General features: G+C 46.3%; 2 protein-coding genes and 3 non-coding genes across 5 annotated transcripts; all 5 read right to left on the reverse strand.

Annotated features, from left to right (window-relative positions):
* Positions 1–984: 984 nt before the first annotated feature.
* On the reverse strand, positions 985–8537 carry RPL13A (ribosomal protein L13a). The gene is made up of 8 exons (XM_028703107.2): positions 8415–8537; positions 6830–6902; positions 5995–6060; positions 4141–4242; positions 3048–3133; positions 2784–2843; positions 1454–1576; positions 985–1109 (listed from the first exon to the last, which is right to left on the reverse strand). Exons 1-8 carry the CDS (start codon positions 8427–8429, stop codon positions 1023–1025), a joined length of 612 nt encoding a protein of 203 aa, XP_028558940.1. The 5' UTR covers positions 8430–8537; the 3' UTR covers positions 985–1022.
* Positions 2122–2208, reverse strand: LOC114583765 (small nucleolar RNA Z195/SNORD33/SNORD32 family). The gene has a single exon (XR_003703594.1). It is a non-coding gene; the product is annotated as a small nucleolar RNA Z195/SNORD33/SNORD32 family (small nucleolar RNA).
* LOC114583766 (small nucleolar RNA SNORD34) lies at positions 2919–2997 on the reverse strand. Its single transcript, XR_003703595.1, has one exon. It is a non-coding gene; the product is annotated as a small nucleolar RNA SNORD34 (small nucleolar RNA).
* Positions 4615–4698, reverse strand: LOC114583764 (small nucleolar RNA Z195/SNORD33/SNORD32 family). The gene has a single exon (XR_003703593.1). It is a non-coding gene; the product is annotated as a small nucleolar RNA Z195/SNORD33/SNORD32 family (small nucleolar RNA).
* Positions 8538–11447: 2910 nt separating the features above from the next.
* Positions 11448–17768, reverse strand: LOC114582681 (trans-1,2-dihydrobenzene-1,2-diol dehydrogenase-like). Its single transcript, XM_028703896.2, has 7 exons — positions 17571–17768; positions 15335–15446; positions 14069–14232; positions 13672–13924; positions 12443–12567; positions 11792–11942; positions 11448–11706 (listed from the first exon to the last, which is right to left on the reverse strand). Exons 1-7 carry the CDS (start codon positions 17661–17663, stop codon positions 11597–11599), a joined length of 1008 nt encoding a protein of 335 aa, XP_028559729.2. The 5' UTR covers positions 17664–17768; the 3' UTR covers positions 11448–11596.
* Positions 17769–18768: the final 1000 nt, after the last annotated feature.

An 18768-nucleotide genomic window follows, 5' to 3' on the forward strand; every position in this document is an offset into this window, starting at 1 on the left:
TTCCACACAGCCATAATTAGCATTTTGACCAAGAGGGTGAGGTAAGAAGTCATTATTTTGATTTAAAATATTTATCTCCCGCTCCTTATTGCCAGTACAGTGGTACCTTGGGTTACATACACTTCAAGTTACAGACTCCGCTAACCCAGAAATAGTACCTCGGGTTAAGAACTTTGCTTCAGGATGAGAACAGAAATCGTGCTCTGGCAGCGCAGCGGCAGCAGGAGGCCCCGTTAGCTAAAGTGGTGCTTCAGGTTAAGAACAGTTTCAGGTTAAGAACGGACCTTCGAAATGAATTAAGTACTGAACCTGAGGTACCACTGTACTCACAACCCTAGTGGTGTTCTCTCTAATGGTACCTAAACGGAACATTTATAGAGGAGGGGGGAAATTGAGATTTTGGGTGTATGCCTAAAATGAACATGCCAGTAGAATCAAAGGTGATGCTAGCAGATTTGGTTACTGGAGGGCCAGCAACTGAGAGATACAAGTAGGCCAAACCTGTTAAGAAGTGTGACATAAGTAAAACAGTTCATGGCATGGAGCTGAAGTTAATTCTAACTGATGATTAAGACTATTCTCATACTTAAGATGGGTTCAGCAGTTGGCAAACCTACTGTCAAAGCATAAAGAGATCTGTGTACAGCACAAGGCCAAAAGACTGAAGGGCTTCTAAATGCACCAAGTGACAGGAATGAGCACCAGATCAGAAGTGAAGTGTCAATCAAGCATATTTTTTTTTAAGTGACTAGGACCAATACCCCTCCCATTGTTTACCTCTTATAAAGCAATCCAACCCATTCATAGAACTATGATCTCCCAAGTGTAGCAGTTCCTCTGCCAGAGAATCAAGAAATCTTATCACTTACTCACACCAATGCCTTTTCCCTTAAACTCCCAGTCCACCGCAGAAGAGAATTTGGCTGTAGCAATTATTGATCGGCTAACTTAAAAGTGATTTTAAAGCACAGACACAAAACCAAGAACCTGTAAACTATATCATTTATTGTGAATAGTTTTATTTAAACCAGAATGCCGTAATGTTTCAAGATGTCTGTATATTTTGCAATCTTGCCCTCCACATTTTTCTCTGCCTGCTTTTGAAGTTTCTACAAGAAAAGAAAAGAAAAAGTGAATTAATAGGTAGGCTTTGTAAGAGCAGAAGAGGTCCGATGTTAAGAGAGCACAACATGCACACACAACCTTACATACAGATGGAAGACAGACTGTTGGGGGGAATTAACCAAAGTTCAGCTTAGGATATCTTCAACTCTCTGAAGCCTATTCACTTGCTGGTGTGGCATAAATAGACACTCTTGCCTGTAATAATGATCTAAAGGTTCTGTCTCCCGCTTCATTTTTAAATTAAAAGGGAGAAGGGAGGGAGAGGGGTTCCTTTCTCCACTAAACCCAGAACACTCCCCACAATAATTATGCGTTCAGGCTAACTCACCTTCAGTTGCTTCTTCTTTGTGTAATGAATCTTGGCCTTTGCCTTGCGCTTCTCCTCCAGGGTAGCTGTGATGGCCTGGTACTTCCACCCAACCTCATGGGCAAGGCGACCCAAATAGGCAAACTGTGGTTGGAAAACACACGCATTAGCTTACAAGCCTCCAGCACTGCAGGGAGCTGTTTCCAGTGTACAAGATGTCGCTGCCCACACACAAAGTTGGGAGCTACCTCCTCGCTTACCCCTTCTTGCCTCTATTCACTGAATCAGACACAGCAACTGCATGGAGGCCTTTCTCCCAACCCACATGCTATTGCCCACAGAATTCCGCTTTCAATAATATTCCTAGGGAGACTATCGGCTCCGTTCCTGGCACTTTCACCACCAGGCAAACCCTCCATCCAAGTCCTCAATACAGCACACGCTACGAACAGGGATGTGGAGACTGTGGCCCTCCGGTAGTTGCTGCTCCAACTCCCATCAGCCCCAACTAGAGCGATCAGGAACGATGCGAGAGTTGGAACGCCACAAAATCTGAACGACACCACAGGTGACTCCTTAGAGCCCAAATTCTTGCTGTTCACGGACTGCTTTAATTTATATATGCCTTGCTGCTTACCCAAAGGGCTGTTTGGCCCCCACTCAAAGCACAAAGCTCCAACTATGAGGGGCTGGTCTCAGATGGTAGTGCATGAAGAGTTGTGGTCTCATGGTCTTGAGACTCGAACTAATGGTGGAGTGTCATCATCACTGACCAGCCAACAGCAGCAGGCAACACTTGGTGAGTGCAGTAGCTAAGGCCATCTTGCCAGGAACAGTCTATTTAAAGCTGTTTCTGATAGGCTGAAGCAAACACCAAAAGAAATCAGTTGCACAAGGGACAAGGCAGGTTTGACCATGACATGAGGTTTCAAGATGATCACATGGAGAACGAAAGCTGCCGTGGGTCCCATCAATAGACTAAGGATGCTCCCAAAGCAATTCCTTCAGAATTTTGTTCTTAAGTACTATCTGTGGGGGCTTCCAGAAGTAACATATAAAGCTTATTGTGAGTCAGTCCATTTGCTCCAGTATTGCTGCTCTCCAGGGCCTCAGGTTACCTCTCTACAAAACTACACAAGATTTTCAGCTGGAGATGCCGGAGGGTGAACCTGAGGCTTTACACATGCAAAGTGTATTGCTCCAGGTCTAACTTGGGGGGTGGGGTGGCAGCGTTATAGGCCCTCCCCCAGTTAGTGCTTTATGGCACTGGAGTGCAGAAATGTTGGCAAACCACTTTGTGTGCCCCTCATTGGAGCTGTAAGACGTCTACTAAAAAAATGGTAAATAATACCTTGCGTGTGGGCTTGAGGCGGACCACTTTCAGAGCGGCAGGGACCACCATCCTCTTGCGCTGTAAGAGAACACATGTCCCATTAAGCAATATATGCAAGACAAAGGCAACTGTGAGCACTCCCAGAGGTGCAAAATCTGCCTCAGCGTTTGGAATTTTTTTCTCACTCTTCAAGTCAAACAATGTAGGTATAAGAAAAACATCACTGACAGAACAGGATCAGGAATAATGATGGCAACGCACCAAAGACAGAAGGAAAGTTACCTTATCGTAAGGAGGAGGGATGCCATCAAAGACCTTCAGCCTCTCCAAGGCAGCCTGACCCCGTTTGGTCTTGTGTGGGAGCATTCCTGCAAAGAGAGAGGAGATGTGAAGAGGCTGGAGGAGAAGCAGAACTCCCAGGTTAGGATAAAGAGCAGTATGTGCCCTCTAAAAGAAGCGTGAAATTTAGAATAAAAATTTGAGGGTGGGTTATATATGTCAAGGGGATAAAGAACTGCTTAACTTTTAGAAGGCAGCTCTGTATTGGGACGTTTTTAATGTTTGACGTTTTTCTGTTTTATATATGCTGTAAGCTGCCCAGAGTGGACGGGGTATAAGTAATAAATGTACTACTACTACTACTATTATTATTAACAATAAATTGCCTCTTTAGGGCAAATTCTGGAAATGAACACCAGTTGGGATGTATATACTGACCACCCAGTATTAGGGTAGCTTAAAAAAAACCTGATCTTTGCTAATTGCAATATAAACACATGTGCTGGCATTGGAACATACCTATCCACTGGATTTCACACTTCTCTGAATACTGTGATATAGTTTTTAGCTCAGAACACATCAAAATGCACAGAGAACTGTGTATTTTGAGAAAACACACATTAAATATGTACAAGCAGTGAGTGACCAGTTTAGGTGTGTCTGATATGTGCATGACCATGAACGCTGAACCTGGAAGTGACCCCAAAACATCACAAAAGGGGGTGTTTGCAGGCTTTTTCAATGGTGTTTCAAATATACTCATTCATTTCAATGTGTGGTGCCTTGGAATATAACCCCCATGTAAATTGGGACTTGCCTGTATCTAAGTGCATGTGTAAAAGACAGATAAAAATTCACACATTCAACACAGAAATGGAACCAAAGAGACCCATGAGTGAATATGTGAAAAAGACACAGACTAGAAATGGTTTCATGTTAAAGTCTTAACATGTTTTAGTAAAAGTGGTAAAACACAAATTAGTAGAACTGTTGATTCCCACTGAATACTAATTTGTGAATATACCATGTGATGGGCACGCCCCAACACATCAATTTATCTTCTTGGTCATATAAAAGTTGTTGAGAATACACCTACCTCGCACTGTCCTCCAGAAGATCCGGCTAGGGGCACGGAAGTGGTAAGGACCACGGGACGGGTTGGTGTTCATACGCTTACGGAGGAAAGCAAGGTACTTCACTGGGAGAATGGGAAGAGAGAATGGCACGGTTAGAACAGGCTGGCAAGAAAGTTACCATGAGCACGAGGCTGGCAGATATGCAGTGATATGTATACTACTTACCTAAGCGTGATGGCTATCAAGCCAGTTTGCAGACTTTTCAAGACCCACCTACTCATTTCTTGTTGTCTAGAAACTATGTTTACACTGCTTCAGGTTAATAACCACAGCAGTCAGAACAGGCCCCGCAGAGCATAAAAGCCTTCAGGTCTTCATGCAGACCACAGGTCTTACAGACTCTATGATTTGTAAAAGAACAAGGCATGCTGATGAGGAAATAATCTATATCAAATGGATACCAAAGAGGCAGAACTTGCCATGAGAGGCGAGTGGTGGTCTCAGATGGTAGTGCATGTAAAGTTATCTCATGGCCATGACACTCGAACTAATGGTGGAAAGGCATCATCACTGACCACCATCTCACCCATCCTGTTCCTCAAGCCAACGCCATTGCACACCAATGAGCAACAGTGGCAGTTACGACTGGCTAGCTAGTCCACGACACGGTATCATAAATGTGCCAACGGAAGCTGGCAAGAATGACAACAGAACAATTAAAAATGTTTTTAGATGTTCTCAATATCTGCAGATGGTTTTAAATTGTTCATAAATGTTTGAAATATGCTTTAAATGTTAATACTAATTAATATGCCGCCCACCCGACTGGGTTCCTCCAGCCACTGCGGGCAACTTCTAACAAATTATAACACAATATGACACCAAACTCCGGGTTTCTTTGGGAAATAGGGTGGAATATTATTATTAAAGTTATAAGCTCGATGCTATGTCTTTTGGGCAAGAAGGAAATCTGAATTTATGCAAACCTGACACTTGCAGAGATGGTCAGTTGGCACAATGCTATCTCCTCCCTCTAGACCTGGCACGGGGAGGGTAAAGAGATGAGCAGTCCACCGCTAACTGGCTCTTGTCCTCTGGAATTCTCTTTATGGAGTCCTTACCAGGTAGCATCTATATCTGACCCAAACCACCTCTGAAGCTATGATGACTAGAGAATTACTCCATTTAAAAGGATCAAGGGAAAGATCTATTTGAAACACCGAAGAGCTGCCACAGACAATATGGAATTAGATGAAACAATGGTCTGGAGCCTGCTGTAAGGCAGCTTCCTAGGTTTCTCTCTGATCCCTAGTTATCACTTGCAAGAAAAAAAGTCTTCAGCTACATTTCATATAAATGCTATTGCTCTCTAGGGCGTCTTCTTGAAGACTCAAGGATCACTGCCAATCCTCCCATTTGAGGAAGTGTACACATTCCCCAGTAAACAAAAAACCCCACTGGGCCTCAAAGTATCTAATGCTTATGCTTCAAACCTGTGAAGTCAGTACTACTTGGTCTCTGTAATAATGCCACCTTTATTCTACACCTGGGAAGGTTAACTTGCAACGTTCAAGATACTGCTGGACTTGAACTCCCAACAGCTCCAGTCTACATGGCCAATGGTTAGAGATTATGAGAACTGGAGTCCAACAACATCTAAAGAACCACAGGTTTCCCAGCCTTGTAGGGGATAAGATTGTTCCACCTCAAACTGAAGGATTGGCTATGCTTGTCTTAGATGGAGACTTTGCTTTATTATAGGCATGGAGAAACATTGTGTCCACAACATAATGCAAGTACTTTGAGAGACAACGGTAGAACAAGAATCCTAGCCAGACATTTAGACAGATTTTAAAATCTGCTATGGTACTCACGTTTGTTACGGTAGAAGTTGCCGGATATGTTGATCCCTTCACATCGCACAACTACCACTTTGCGCCCTGGGAAGGGGAGAGGAAAGAGTGCAAACTGAGGTTGTGTCCTCACCACAGAGCACAGGCTGGACACTCAAGTTCAGAAGAGGAACTCAATACTTTACCTGCCTGCTACAGACAAGGTAATCTCATGTTTCCCAGCCCCTAGCATGAGACTTGAAAACTGCAAGCTGAGTCCATCATTCTAGTACACAACAGACACCCCACTCCTTCTCAGCTGTGTGCTCCAAAGTTGGCCAAGCTCAGAAATCACATGGATCTTCCCTCATAAATCAATGTAACAGCACATGTGTCTCAAGTTTAAGAACCTAGGTTGAGCCCCTACCCCAGGCTTTGGCAACTTGGTGCCCGCCAGCACAGCCACAGTTCAGAACACACCACGTAACAAGGTTAATAGCATTTGGGGAGTAGCAGCAGAACCCTGGTTCCTTATCGTCTGATTCTCCTACTTGGCATGCACCCCCCAGTAAATACCTCTGAGGGAATGTAACCCTCAAGAGAGAAAAAGGTTTATCATCCTCTACACTAGAAACTAAGCCTCTTAATTTGAAAGGCCACATTCACTTTGCAATCCTTGGAGAAATCTAAGTTCGAAGCGCTCCCAGAGCAAAAGAATTTGCTATCACAGTTGCAAGTCTAAAAAAACAAACATCCTCACAGACTACTCCAAAGCATATCAGAAGCGCTGAACTGTTAGAACAAAAAACTGTGCACCCTCTGCCTGCCAATAATACTCAGTAGGTTGAGCCTCTTCCCCCCTGAAACTGAATCTTACCCAGCAAGACTTGCTTAGCCACAATGGCAGCCAGACGACCCAGCAGGTGGCCACGTCCATCAATCACCAATACCTGGAGAAAGAAAAGAGTTTTAGTTGGGGGCCATGTAAGCTGATAAAGAAAATGAGGGGGGAGAAAACAAATTATTTTATTAGTCCAAGTAAATGTTAATGCTACGGCAATAATAAAGGTCTCGAGTGAAGCCATGGGGTTTTTCCAACCCTTCCAAATCAGCAGAGGAAGTGTCAGGGTTTATGCTTGGCTTACTTCCATCCATGATGTAACTGAGTCCTATCACACTGCATAGTAGTCTGGTTCATATTTCCCAACCAAGTACCTCTGCATCCTTATATGCCAGTTCTCTCCTGCATAGCCAAGTTTACTGTGAAAGCTGCTATTCTTGCAATATTGCGTCTGCTGCTGCACTAGGATTTTACCTTATTGGCTCTTCCTTTTCACCCACACCAGCTTCTTATATAGCTGTACAGTTAGCCCCACTTTGTACACACCCTGAGAACCTGTGTAACAAGCTATAACTCTATATTCAGGTAGGTAGCCATGTTGGTCAGATGCAGTCAAAATAAATAAAAAAAATGTCCAGTAGCACCTTATAAGTGTGCATGCACCCAAAAGCTTATACCCAGAACAAACTTAGTTGGTCTCTAAGGTGCTACTGGTTATTTTTTGAATTTATTATAACCCTCTATAATAGCAAACTGGTGGAAAGGAGCAACAGAAATGGTGGCAAAATGAGAACTGAGCTGGAGATATTGGCTTGCTCAGAGGCACTACAGCATTTCAGATGCACAAAGGCTTGAGCATGGGAAGAGTGGGGCCAGGAGAGAGAAAACAGAGAGGAAAAGTGCAATACGGTATCCCGAAAAAGAGTACAGGTTTCTGCCTGGGATCCTGCACAGAAGCACTCCTGCTGGAAAAAGATGTGCCGCCACATTTAAAACAGAGAGAAAGAGACTGTGGTGGTGCAGAGCGCCGCTGCTTGTTCACTCCAGATGAGCAAGACTGGCCTGTACCTAGTCATTTTTTCTTTCTTTTTCATACCTAGCCTACCGATTTACATTTACGTATTAAAAAATAACCTTAAATGATTATATATATTGCCGTTGAACACCCCCGATTCTTCCTTCCATTCAACATAAACCTGAAAATGTCAAGTCCTCCGTAGATGTTGCTTCCGATTAAAGAAGGAAAACAGCAACGTGGTGATGGGGGGACGAGGCCCGCTCGCAGGAACCACGCGGTCCATATGTGTCCCCATCCAAGCGGCTAGTCCGCGGTGACGGTGAGCCACTCCACACGGGCGCATCATCAGCATGATTAATCCCGTCCGAGGCCCCGGCCCAGGGTCAGGCCCCGCACGCAAAGGCGGCAGCTTCGTCTCGCCCGCCAGGCCGCGCTTCCCTCCACGCCAGGGGCCCCCCCGACCCTCATCCCCACCAGCCGACGGCAGGGAAGGAGGAGGCAGGATGCGGCCCAGCACGAGGCCCGCCGCCCTCCCTCCCAGCGGCCTCCCTGCCCATTAGCCTCCGAGAAAAGCAACCGAAAACCCCTCAGAATCAGCCGCACCTTTGGCTCTGCCATGGCTGCTCCTCGGCGGCCGAACGAAAAAGAGGCTCCGCCCAGCGCACGCCGCGGGGTTACCCTTTCCGGCTGCTACCGAAAAAGGTCGGAAAGCGCAGGGGCGGAAATGACGTCGACGGACAAGGCCGCGCGGCGAAGCCGACAGTGTGAACGCCGCCCTCGTCGGCCGGGCTTGATGACGTCGAACGCAGCCTCGCCTCTCTACGCCTTTTGCGTATCTATGTATTGGAGCAACCTCCGACATTAGACCGAGAGCGAGGCGCCTTTTCTTGGGCCTCATTTTCCCCACCCCACCCTCAGCTTGTTGTAACGTATTAGAGCTGTCACGCTTATTAATTAGTCTTTTATTTCCTTTTTAAAAAATCTTTATTATATTGCAAAGTACAGTGGTACCTCGGGTTACAGACGCTTCAGGTTACAGACTCTGCTAACCCAGAAATAGTACTTCGGGTTAAGAATTTTACTTCAAGATGAGAACAGAAATCGTGCTCCGGCGGTGCGGCAGCAGCAGGAGGCCCCATTAGCTAAAGTGGTGCTTCAGGTTAAGAACAGTTTCAGGTTAAGAACGGACCTCCGGAACGAATTAAGTACTTAACCCAATTGTTCTTGCCTTATGGCGTTTACTGACCCCCTCCGTGTCACTTGCTATCCCACCAAGTGAGTCTGCAGAATTCCCAAGGTGGCTTCAATGTGGATCAGTGGTAATAATAATAATAATAATAATAATAATAATAATAATAATATTTATACCCCGCCCATCTGGCTGAGTTTCCTCAGCCACTCTGGGTGGCTTCCAACAAAATATCAATATACAATAGTCTGTCAAACATTAAAAGCTTCCCTAAAATTATGTTGTGGAAATATAGTACAGCATGGGGTTTCATATATATATATATATAGAGAGAGAGAGAGAGAGAGATTTTTATTCTTATTGCTATTTTTGTAGAAAAAGAGGTGCCAGAACTCACCATGAACACCTACCTCATTCTCCTAGAATGGCAATGGTGCCCACCTGAGAGGTGCTAGAACTGTGTTCTGGCTGAAAAAAGCCATTATTGTTGTTGTCATTTTTATTTCAATGTATTACTGCCTTTTATCAAAAGATCCCAGGACAGTGTACAATAATAAAAACATAATACAGAGCAGGGTTTTATCTTGTAAAGGCCAGTGTATGAGTGGCTCAGACATAAGCAGGCACTTGAGACTGGTGATGGTTCAATGCAGGCAAAGCTTAAGTTAACTGCCAAATTCCATGTGGAAGTCCATTTAAAACAGATTCCTCCTCCATTCTGAGGCAGAAAAAACTCTTATCAGCTTCTCTTGAAATTATCCCATAATGAAATCCTCTGAAACTGCCTAAAAATGTTGCTTGTGTTGAAGTTTGGGAGGCCCTCAGCAAAAAGAAAAACAAACAAACTGAAAATTCTGGAGGCTCGTAGAAAACTGCCCTACAGGAACTATATTTCCAGTATCTTTGGTAAAGAAGCTGCTTTGTATGCAACATGTTCCAGATTCAATCTGCATGATCTCCAGGTAAAATTGTTCCCTCTGCCCTGTTGGCAGCCGCTCTGGATTGCTGCTGACCATCAGAAAAGGTCAGGTGCAGTAGATCTTTAACCCACCCGACCTGTGGCCAAGTTTGATAGAAACTTTTTGATAAAACAGTGGTACCTTGGGTTACAGATGCTTCAGGTTACATACGCTTCAGGTTACAGACTCCGCTAACCCAGAAATAGTACCTCAGGTTAAGAACTTTACCTCAGGATGAGAACAGAAATTGCGGGCCAGTGGCACGGCGGCAGCGGGAGGCCCCATTAGCTAAAGTAGTACCTCAGGTTAAGAACAGTTTCAGGTTAAGAATGGACCTCCAGAACGAATTAAGTTCTTAACCCAAGGTACCACTGAACAATAAAATAAACTAATCTAAATAAAAACAAAGAGAGAGAAAGAAAAGAAAAAAGGCGAGGCCTCTCTCAAAGGTAGCTCTTGTCTCACACAGAAAGTGGTGGACCCTCCCAGCTCTCACCTGGGAGCTTTCCTTCTCCCAGTCTCTCATCTCAGGAGGTCTTCCCTTCCCTACCTCTCACTCAGAGTCCTTCCACCAACCACCCATTTTTGGACCCCAAAAATGGCTCAGAGCAGAAAACACCAAAGGGGGGGGGGATTCAATTTTCTGCCTGTGCATTACATAAAAGAAATTATTCAAAGCATTCACTCTAGAATGATATCCTGCTGAGAGGACAGGAAAGGGGAGTTTTCAAGCAAGGGGTTTCTGGGAGAGAGAAGGGCTGAGATCCATCTTGGAAAGGGAGACAAAAGGTTCCTTCACTGCTGTGGGCCATGTAAGATCTGGACTCCCTCCATGCAGACTGAAGGTGTAAATAGGTGAATAAACCATCTTCTGCCGTGTCTTCTATTCTCCAAAGGGACACAGATCCTGTGTGTGTGCCTGGGGCTCCATGGGCTTTTGCCACCGCTTGGCAGAGAGAGGGGCAGACACTCAGCTTTTTTAACATTATTAATTCATGTCACCAATGGTTAAACTCTAACCAAGCATATCAGCTTTGTCTTCATACTGGCACAATCCATGCGGACAAAGGCACAGCCTGCTAAATGCTGACAGTCATGGTCAGCGCTTGCAGATCACTATGCAGAGGACCTGGCAAGCCCCATGCTTAGCACTTGGCAAGTACAATCTGCTGATCCCCGGGTCATGTGAGGCTCCATGCTTTACAAGACCTGATGATCAGTTGGTTGGGGTTTACGAAGCCCAGGTCTTTACCGGCACTACTGGTCAGCTGATTGATGCTACCTGCAACTCCTGTTTGGGTTGAGTCGGATCTTTTACCTGCTCCAGCTCCAAACCTTAAGTTTAAAATGCTAAATTTGGAGAGAGAAAATTGAGAGGCTACAAAACTCATAAAAAGGCAAAACACAACAAATTGTAGGCTTCTATTTACAGAATGTTAAATCGACATCTCATGGTGGGTGAGGTTCACATAATATGCAGACGTCCCCTTCGCATCTAACTACATTTTATTCCAAAGCTTACAATCAACATTTGTTGCAAACCCACCCACCAGACTGGAGGTTTCTAATAGTAAAGTCTGGTCTAGCTGCCGCCTCGCATATATGAGCGAGGCCACTGAAATCAAGCCTGGAATGGGTCATGTGTGGTCCTGAGGATAGGACACCCCAAGCTGCCTACGGACTTCATCCAGGATAGAGTGGAGAAGCTCGCTGTCTCCATGAGACATGATGGGGCTCTCCTTCAGGCCTGTGGGAGAGGAAAGAGAAAGGAGAATAAGTCAGGATGCTCTGCTGCTGCGCACAGTCCGCCCAAGAGTGCCCAAGACTTTTACCTTGAAGGAGACATTGCCTGACGTGTTCTGCTTCATAGCACAGGCCAGTGGAGTTGATGAAGTACAGTTTTTGGGAAGGATGAGGAAGAGGAAACTCTTCCTTCTGTCCATTGACAACCAACTCTTCTGGGCACCAGAAGGGACCGGGAATCTGCCGAACACAGTTGTGAGAGGAAGCATATACCAAAACAGGCCCCAGAGCTCTCAGAAAGGGGTTATTTTGGGCAAGTCATTTGTAAAGATATAGTTATGGGGCTCAAACTTTCCCAGGAGGGAAGCTCCAGGCTGTGCTTATGCTGACATTTATGTATTCCACAACATTTTGCACATAGGTCAAAAGCTGATTCTTCCATTCAGTGCAAAATTTGCAAATTAAATAAATTTCTACCCGGTGGTTGTTGTTGCTTTAACTCCACGGTCTCCATATACACGTGTGTGTGTGTGTGTGTGTGTGTGTGTGTGTGTGTGTGCTTTTCTCTGTCCTACCCTCACCCACCCAAACTGTCCTTCCTTATCCTCTTGGCCAGGAAGGGATGAGGTTAGGTCCCTAGAAGAGCCTGCGGAATCCTGGATTGTGATCCTCCTGAAGCTTCCTTTTGTTTCCAGGAAGATGCAAAGTGTATCCCCTTCTCCATGTGGTCCAGGACTTACCTCGATTATCCCCTTGGTGCCAGTAATGCTGGCTTTGTTGTGCATCCAGGTCATCATGGTATAAGTGAGGACAGCTTGGTGTTGGCCAGAGTAGTTCAGGATGATTGAAGCTGTTTTATCTACATCTTGGGGGAAACAAGCAACAGTGGTCATATCCACATGCCAGTTAGGCTGTGTTAGGCACATCATATTCTGTGCCCACTACACACTGAGATCTTGTTTTTCCTACCCTAGTCTGGAACTATTTGCACATTTTATACCCCTGAAGGCAATTTTTCACAAACTGGGCTGTGTACACACACCATACATTTAAAGCACAATGCAGCCTTTCTACTAAGTACTGTACTGTATTAGCCCAAATATAAACCGCACTCCCCCCCCCCAAAAAAAATTGGGTCATGAAAAGTTAAAGTGTGGCTTATATTCGTGACCTTACCACAGTGGTACAGTGGTACCTTGGTTCTCAAATGCATTGGTACTCAAACAACTGGGAAAGCAAACACTGCAATCCCAGAAGTAAGTGTTCTGGTTTGCGAACTTTTTTCGGAAGCCAAATTTTGAGTGCCACGCTTCCGTTTTGCATGTTACACTGAGGTCTGTCTGTTTTTGCTATTTATTTTGTGTTTTTGAGGCTTTTTTGCTTTGTTTTTGTGACTGTGTGGAACCTAGTTCAGTTACTGATTGATTGATTGATTGTGTGACTCCAGTACAGTGGTATCTCAGGTTACAAACGCTTTGGATTATGCGTTTTCAGGTTGTGCACCGTGGGAAACCCAGGAGGAACCGGAAAGGGTTACTTCTGGGTTTCGCCACTCATGCATGTGCAGAAGCGCCAAATCGCGTCACGCGCGAGCGCAGATGCGGAGCTGCAGGTTACGAACGCTGCGGGTTGTGGACGTGCGTCCATCACAGATTACATCCGTAACCCGAGGTTCCACTGTACATTGTTTATTGCTTTCATTTTATGGATAAATGGTCTCGTTAGATAGTAAAATTCATGTTAAATTGCTGTTTTAGGAGTTGTTTTTAAAAGTCTGGAATGGATCAATCCATTTTGCATTACTTTCTATGGGAAAGCGCGCCTCGGATATGGAATGCTTTGGTTTTGGAACGGGCTTCCGGAACGGATTAAGTGTGAGAACTAAGGTACCACTGTATCTGGTATACACTTGAATCCCTGGTGCAAAATACTGACCTCTAGAGGGGACCAGGACCAACCCAATACTAACCTGTTTCATGCAAGAACCCCGAGGCCACAATGGACTCCGGCTTCTCCCCATCAAAAACCATGCAGGCCAGCTGAACACAGTAGATACCAATATCCAGTAAGGCGCCTCCACCAAGATCTTTCTTCACAGCCCTGGGGACAGTTAGGAGAGGGACACCAAACTCGGCTTGAACCACTAACACATCCCCCACAGTCCTTTGATCGAGCAGAGAGCGGATCTTCTCCAATGCAGGGAAGAAACGGGTCCAGCAAGCCTGAGGACAAATCAGAACATTCACCTGCTGCCGCCCCACACCAGGGGCTCATGCTCCCTTTGCAGGGGTTGGAGATGCCAGTCCAAAGCCCACCAGTTCCATATGGTACCCCTTTGGCCTTCAGGGAGTGCTTCTGCCTCTTACCTCCATGAGGAAGACCTCCTTTTCCCGAGCTGCCTGCACCATCTTCTTGACCTCTGCAGCGTTCATGCCCAGGGGCTTCTCGCAGAGCACATTCTTCCCAGCCTGGATGAAGAGGAGGGTGGCTGGCAGGTGGTGGGGATGCACCACTCCCACATACACCACATCTGCAAAAAGAAAGGGAAGTCCAGAGGAAAGCTCACTCTTCAGTTCAGCCACAGTCAACATTTATCTTGAGAAAGAGGCTGAGCCATACACTTACAGTGGTACCTTGGGTTACATACGCTTCAGGTTACATACGCTTCAGGTTACAGACTCTGCTAACCCAGAAACAGTACCTCGGGTTAAGAACTTTGCTTCAGGATGAGAACAGAAATTGCGCAGCAGCAGCAGAGGGCCCCATTAGCTAAAGTGGTGCTTCAGGTTAAGAACAGTTTCAGGTTAAGAATAGACCTCCAGAACAAATTAAGTTCTTAACCCGAGGTACACTGGAAAGCACAGGATTCTTGTGCTTTAAATGTGCCTCCAATGTATGCTGCTAGAGTCTGACTGGTTGGGGAGATCCTCCAGGCCTGCCCATCTCCCCCCCTTTTGCTTTTGGTACTTTTCTTCCCTTCGCCCCCTTGCCTCAAGCCCCACTCTTCAATGACCTTGCTTCTCACCCTCCTTCAATGTTTTGCTTGGCTGGAATATGCCCTTGAACTCAATGCCTCTTGCTTGTTTGGAAAGAGAACAGAAGGGGGTGAGAGAGTTTGTGTAGAAACTGTGGTGTTTGCAGCCAAAATCACAAATGCACACGTTTTCTATTTCTCCTATGCATGTGGGATAGGAGGTTTTGATCTAAACCTACAGAGTTAAATCCATTCCCAACAGAAAATGCTCTACTGTACAAAGTAAACATGCATATTGGTTGCTCCACCCACCTTTGCCCCTGGCTCCTCCCACCAGGGGTATGTGGCCCTTGGAAAGTTGCCCAGAAGGGAATGTGGCCCCCAAGTTGGAAAAGCTTCTCCATCCCTGTTGGATGATGTTCCCATTCCGAAACCCAGTTTACATTGTATGGTAGAGGGGATTTCCCCTCTCCCTTGGGGGACAGATGTGGCACATCTGCTGCACATGCAGAAGATCTGAAGATTCCACTTCCAGCATCTCCAGGTGGGGCAAGTCAAGTGTAGACCATACTGAGCTGGATGGACCCCATGGTCTGACTTGGAACAAGGCAGTTTCCTCCCTCCCGGTGTCCCCAGGGTTTCAAGGAAGCTTTCTCACCAATGCCCGGATCCTGAGCCAGTTCTGCATAAGAGCCATAGGCCTTGGGGATGCTGTGGTTCTTGGCATATTCCTGTGCCCGGCTCAGCTCACGAGAAGCAATGGCCACCACCTGGGAGGTGAATGGGGCGAGAGACAGAGGAAAAGAGTGCGACCCTAAAACAGCACAGGACTGGAGCACAAGAAAGACCACCTTCTGCTGGAAGGGCTTGGCCAGATTGAGCAGCTATTATTTTCAGAGGGCCTTTTGCTTGTCTGTCCTCCATCTGAAGATAGGAACATAACCTGGCCTGCTGGATCAAGCCAAAAGCCTATCTGCTTTTCCTGGTGCGGTCGACTGGATTAGACATTGTATAGAGACTTGTGACTGCATACCTCCAACATTTCTCCGATGAAAATAGGGACATCCCATCCCATAATAATAGTTTTACTATTTATACCCCACACCCCACACACATCTTACTGGGTTGTCCCAGCACTCTGGGCAGCTTCCAACATACTGTATATAAAAACAAAAAAACATAAGGAAACCCTTCCCTATACAGGATTGCCTTCAGACGGTTCAGGGGTCGGTTAACTCCACAATTCTCCAATGAAAATAGGGACATCCTAAGGAAAAGTGTCTTAAAAAGCAGAGACATCACCTTGCCAACAAAGGTCCGTATAGTTAAAGCCATGGTTTTCCCAGTAGTGATGTATGGAAGTGAGAGCTGGACCATAAAGAAGGCTGGTCGCCGAAGAATTGATGCTTTTGAATTATGGTGCTGGAGGAGACTCTTGAGAGTCCCACGGACTGCAAGAAGATCAAATGTATCCATTCTTGGGGAGATCAGCCCTGAGTGCTCACTGGAAGGAAAGATCGTGAAGCTGAGGCTCCAATACTTTGGCCACCTCATGAGAAGAGAAGACTCCCTGGAAAAGACCCTGATGTTGGGAAAAATGGAGGGCACAAGAAGAAGGGGATGACAGAGGACGAGATGGTTGGACAGTGTTCTCGAAGCTACGAACATGAGACTGACCAAACTGCAGGAGGCAGTGGAAGACAGGAGTGCCTGGCGTGCTCTGGTCCATTGGGTCACAAAGAGTCGGACACGACTAAACGACTAAACAACAACAACAAAGGAAAAGTGGGACATTCTGGGATCAAAACAGAAACCGGGGCGGCTTCTCTAGATCAGGGACGTCCCTGGAAAATAGGGGCATTTGGAGGGTCTGTGACTGCTTGTCCCACCGCCAGATGAATCCCAGGGGAGGCTGCCAGCTGAGTTAGGGGCCACAGCAATCCAGCTGCATTGTTTTATACTTTTTTGAATGTCCCGCAATCTTATCATTTGTGTTCTTATAAATCAAGCACGGCTTGTTGTTTCTTTTTGTATTCCAACATATTCCTATCAATAAAAAAATCTGGTGTGGCACGAGAAAGGGTGGCCCAGAGAAAAAAGTTTGAGAACCACCGGGCTAGTGCAACTATGGATGGGAGGTCCACTGCCCAGATCAGACAGAACCTGCCAGCTATTGGTGAATAGTAGCTACACAAGTAAATCAGGATGAATGCTCAACAAATAGGTCATCTGGAGGAGCGTCTAGTTAGTAGGCCAGGGAGAGCCTCTAGGTTTACAAATTCTTGAATAGAGGAATCTAAATTCCCCCTTTCCTTAAAGCCAGCCCCGCTGCCTTCTTCCGAATTGCAAGTTGCCTGAAGTCATATCTTTTCTGCATCTATAATGGAAACCACAGAACCACCTGCCTTCTCCAGTGATCTGGCACAGGGATGGGAACTGTTGGCCTTCCTGATGTTGGGGGTCTCCCATCACTCCCAGCCAGCACAGCCAATAGTCAGGGATGATGGGATTTGTAGTCCAACATCATCAGGAGGGCGGCAGATCCCCCACCCCTGATTTAGCATCTTGGCTTCCAGAAACCCCAGTCTCTTTAATTCTAGTTTTCCCTTCTTTCCTGAGGACCTGGGAGTCCTAGGTGCCTTAGGACCACTGTATTTTAATAGACCATTGTATTTTAATACTTTGTTGGAAGCTGCCCAGATGGGCGGGGTATAAATAATAAATTCTATTCTATTCTATTCTATTCTATTCTATTCTATTCTATTCTATTCTATTCTATTCTATTCTATTCTATTCTATTCTATTCTATTCTTCCCAGTTTGAACTTCCCATTCAGTTCCATAGGTGGGAATAGTCCCCCTCCATCCATCTTCGGTCTGTGCTCCACTTATTACCTTGTGGTCCTCTGGCGGCAGAGTCTTCAGAGCCACCAGGAAATCGTGGCTAATCTTGCCAGCAGAGCAGATCCCCCAGCGGGTGGCTGTCATGGTAGCAGAGAGGGGGGGAGAGAGAGGCGTCGTGTGTGGACAGAGAAAGGCAAGCAGCGCTTGGTGTGGCCTCTAGCGCAGGGAAAGGACCGCTGCCCCTCAGTCAATGTGCGTGAAGCTTGGACTCTGGACTTGGGCACCTGGCCAGATGTGGAGTGAGAGAACCAGCAGGGGGCAGCAAATCCCTCGGAATGAGAAGGGACAGCACAGGTATGATGTGGGGGTTATTCCAGGAGCCAGGTATCTTAAGAGGGCGGGTTTTGGGGGGTGGGAAGTGGTTGGACAAGGAGTTATCCACATTTCCTTTTGGACCTGCTCTTTCCAGGCACAGGCTCCTGCTTTAAATATCTGTGTCTGGGTGCTCTGAAAACCATCAGGGATAATAGGGGCATTCTGGGATTAAATCAGAATCTGAGGGTGGGGTGCCTTTGTAATACTGGGACTGTCCCTGGAAAATCTTGGGATATTTGGAAGGGATGTAGGGAGCTGCCTCGTTTACACTGACTTGTCAGCTGCTCCTGAGGGTTTTAGACAGGAGTTTTCTCCACACATACCTGGAGACTGGGCCATCCCAGGATGTTTTGCCACTGTGGGCAAAGCACCCCCATGCTACTCCCTGCCCCACAGATCCGGGCCCCCTCACTTTCCTGCTGGCACACCTGCGCTGCCGCCACAATGCAGCAGCGGTGGCAAGGACGAAGTGGTCAGGACGGCGGTGCTGTGGCAGTGGGGAGGGCAAAGCCTGGGCAGGCTGGCAGCGTGGAGTCAGGGGTCAGATCTGCCACCTGAGGCAAAAGTTTTTGAATTGAGTTTCTACTGAAATGAGGCTGCATTTTAATGTTGTATTTTAATCTTATTTTTAAAGTTGTATTTCAATCAATTGTTGTAATATCTGGTGTTAGCCGCCCTGAGCCCGGTCTTGGCTGTGGAGGGCAGGGCATAAATAAAATTTATTATTATTATTATTAAGTGGCTTCACCTTGCCTCGTGGATGAGCCACCCCTGTTTGGAGAGGCCGAAGATTGAACCTGGGGACTCCTGCATGCAAAGCAGATGTTCCACCGCTGAGCTATGGCCCCTCTGCAAAAGGAGCCTTGCTGGATTC

This window comes from Podarcis muralis, chromosome 13, assembly GCF_964188315.1.
Source record: "Podarcis muralis chromosome 13, rPodMur119.hap1.1, whole genome shotgun sequence".
Taxonomy (NCBI): Eukaryota; Metazoa; Chordata; class Lepidosauria; order Squamata; family Lacertidae; genus Podarcis; species Podarcis muralis.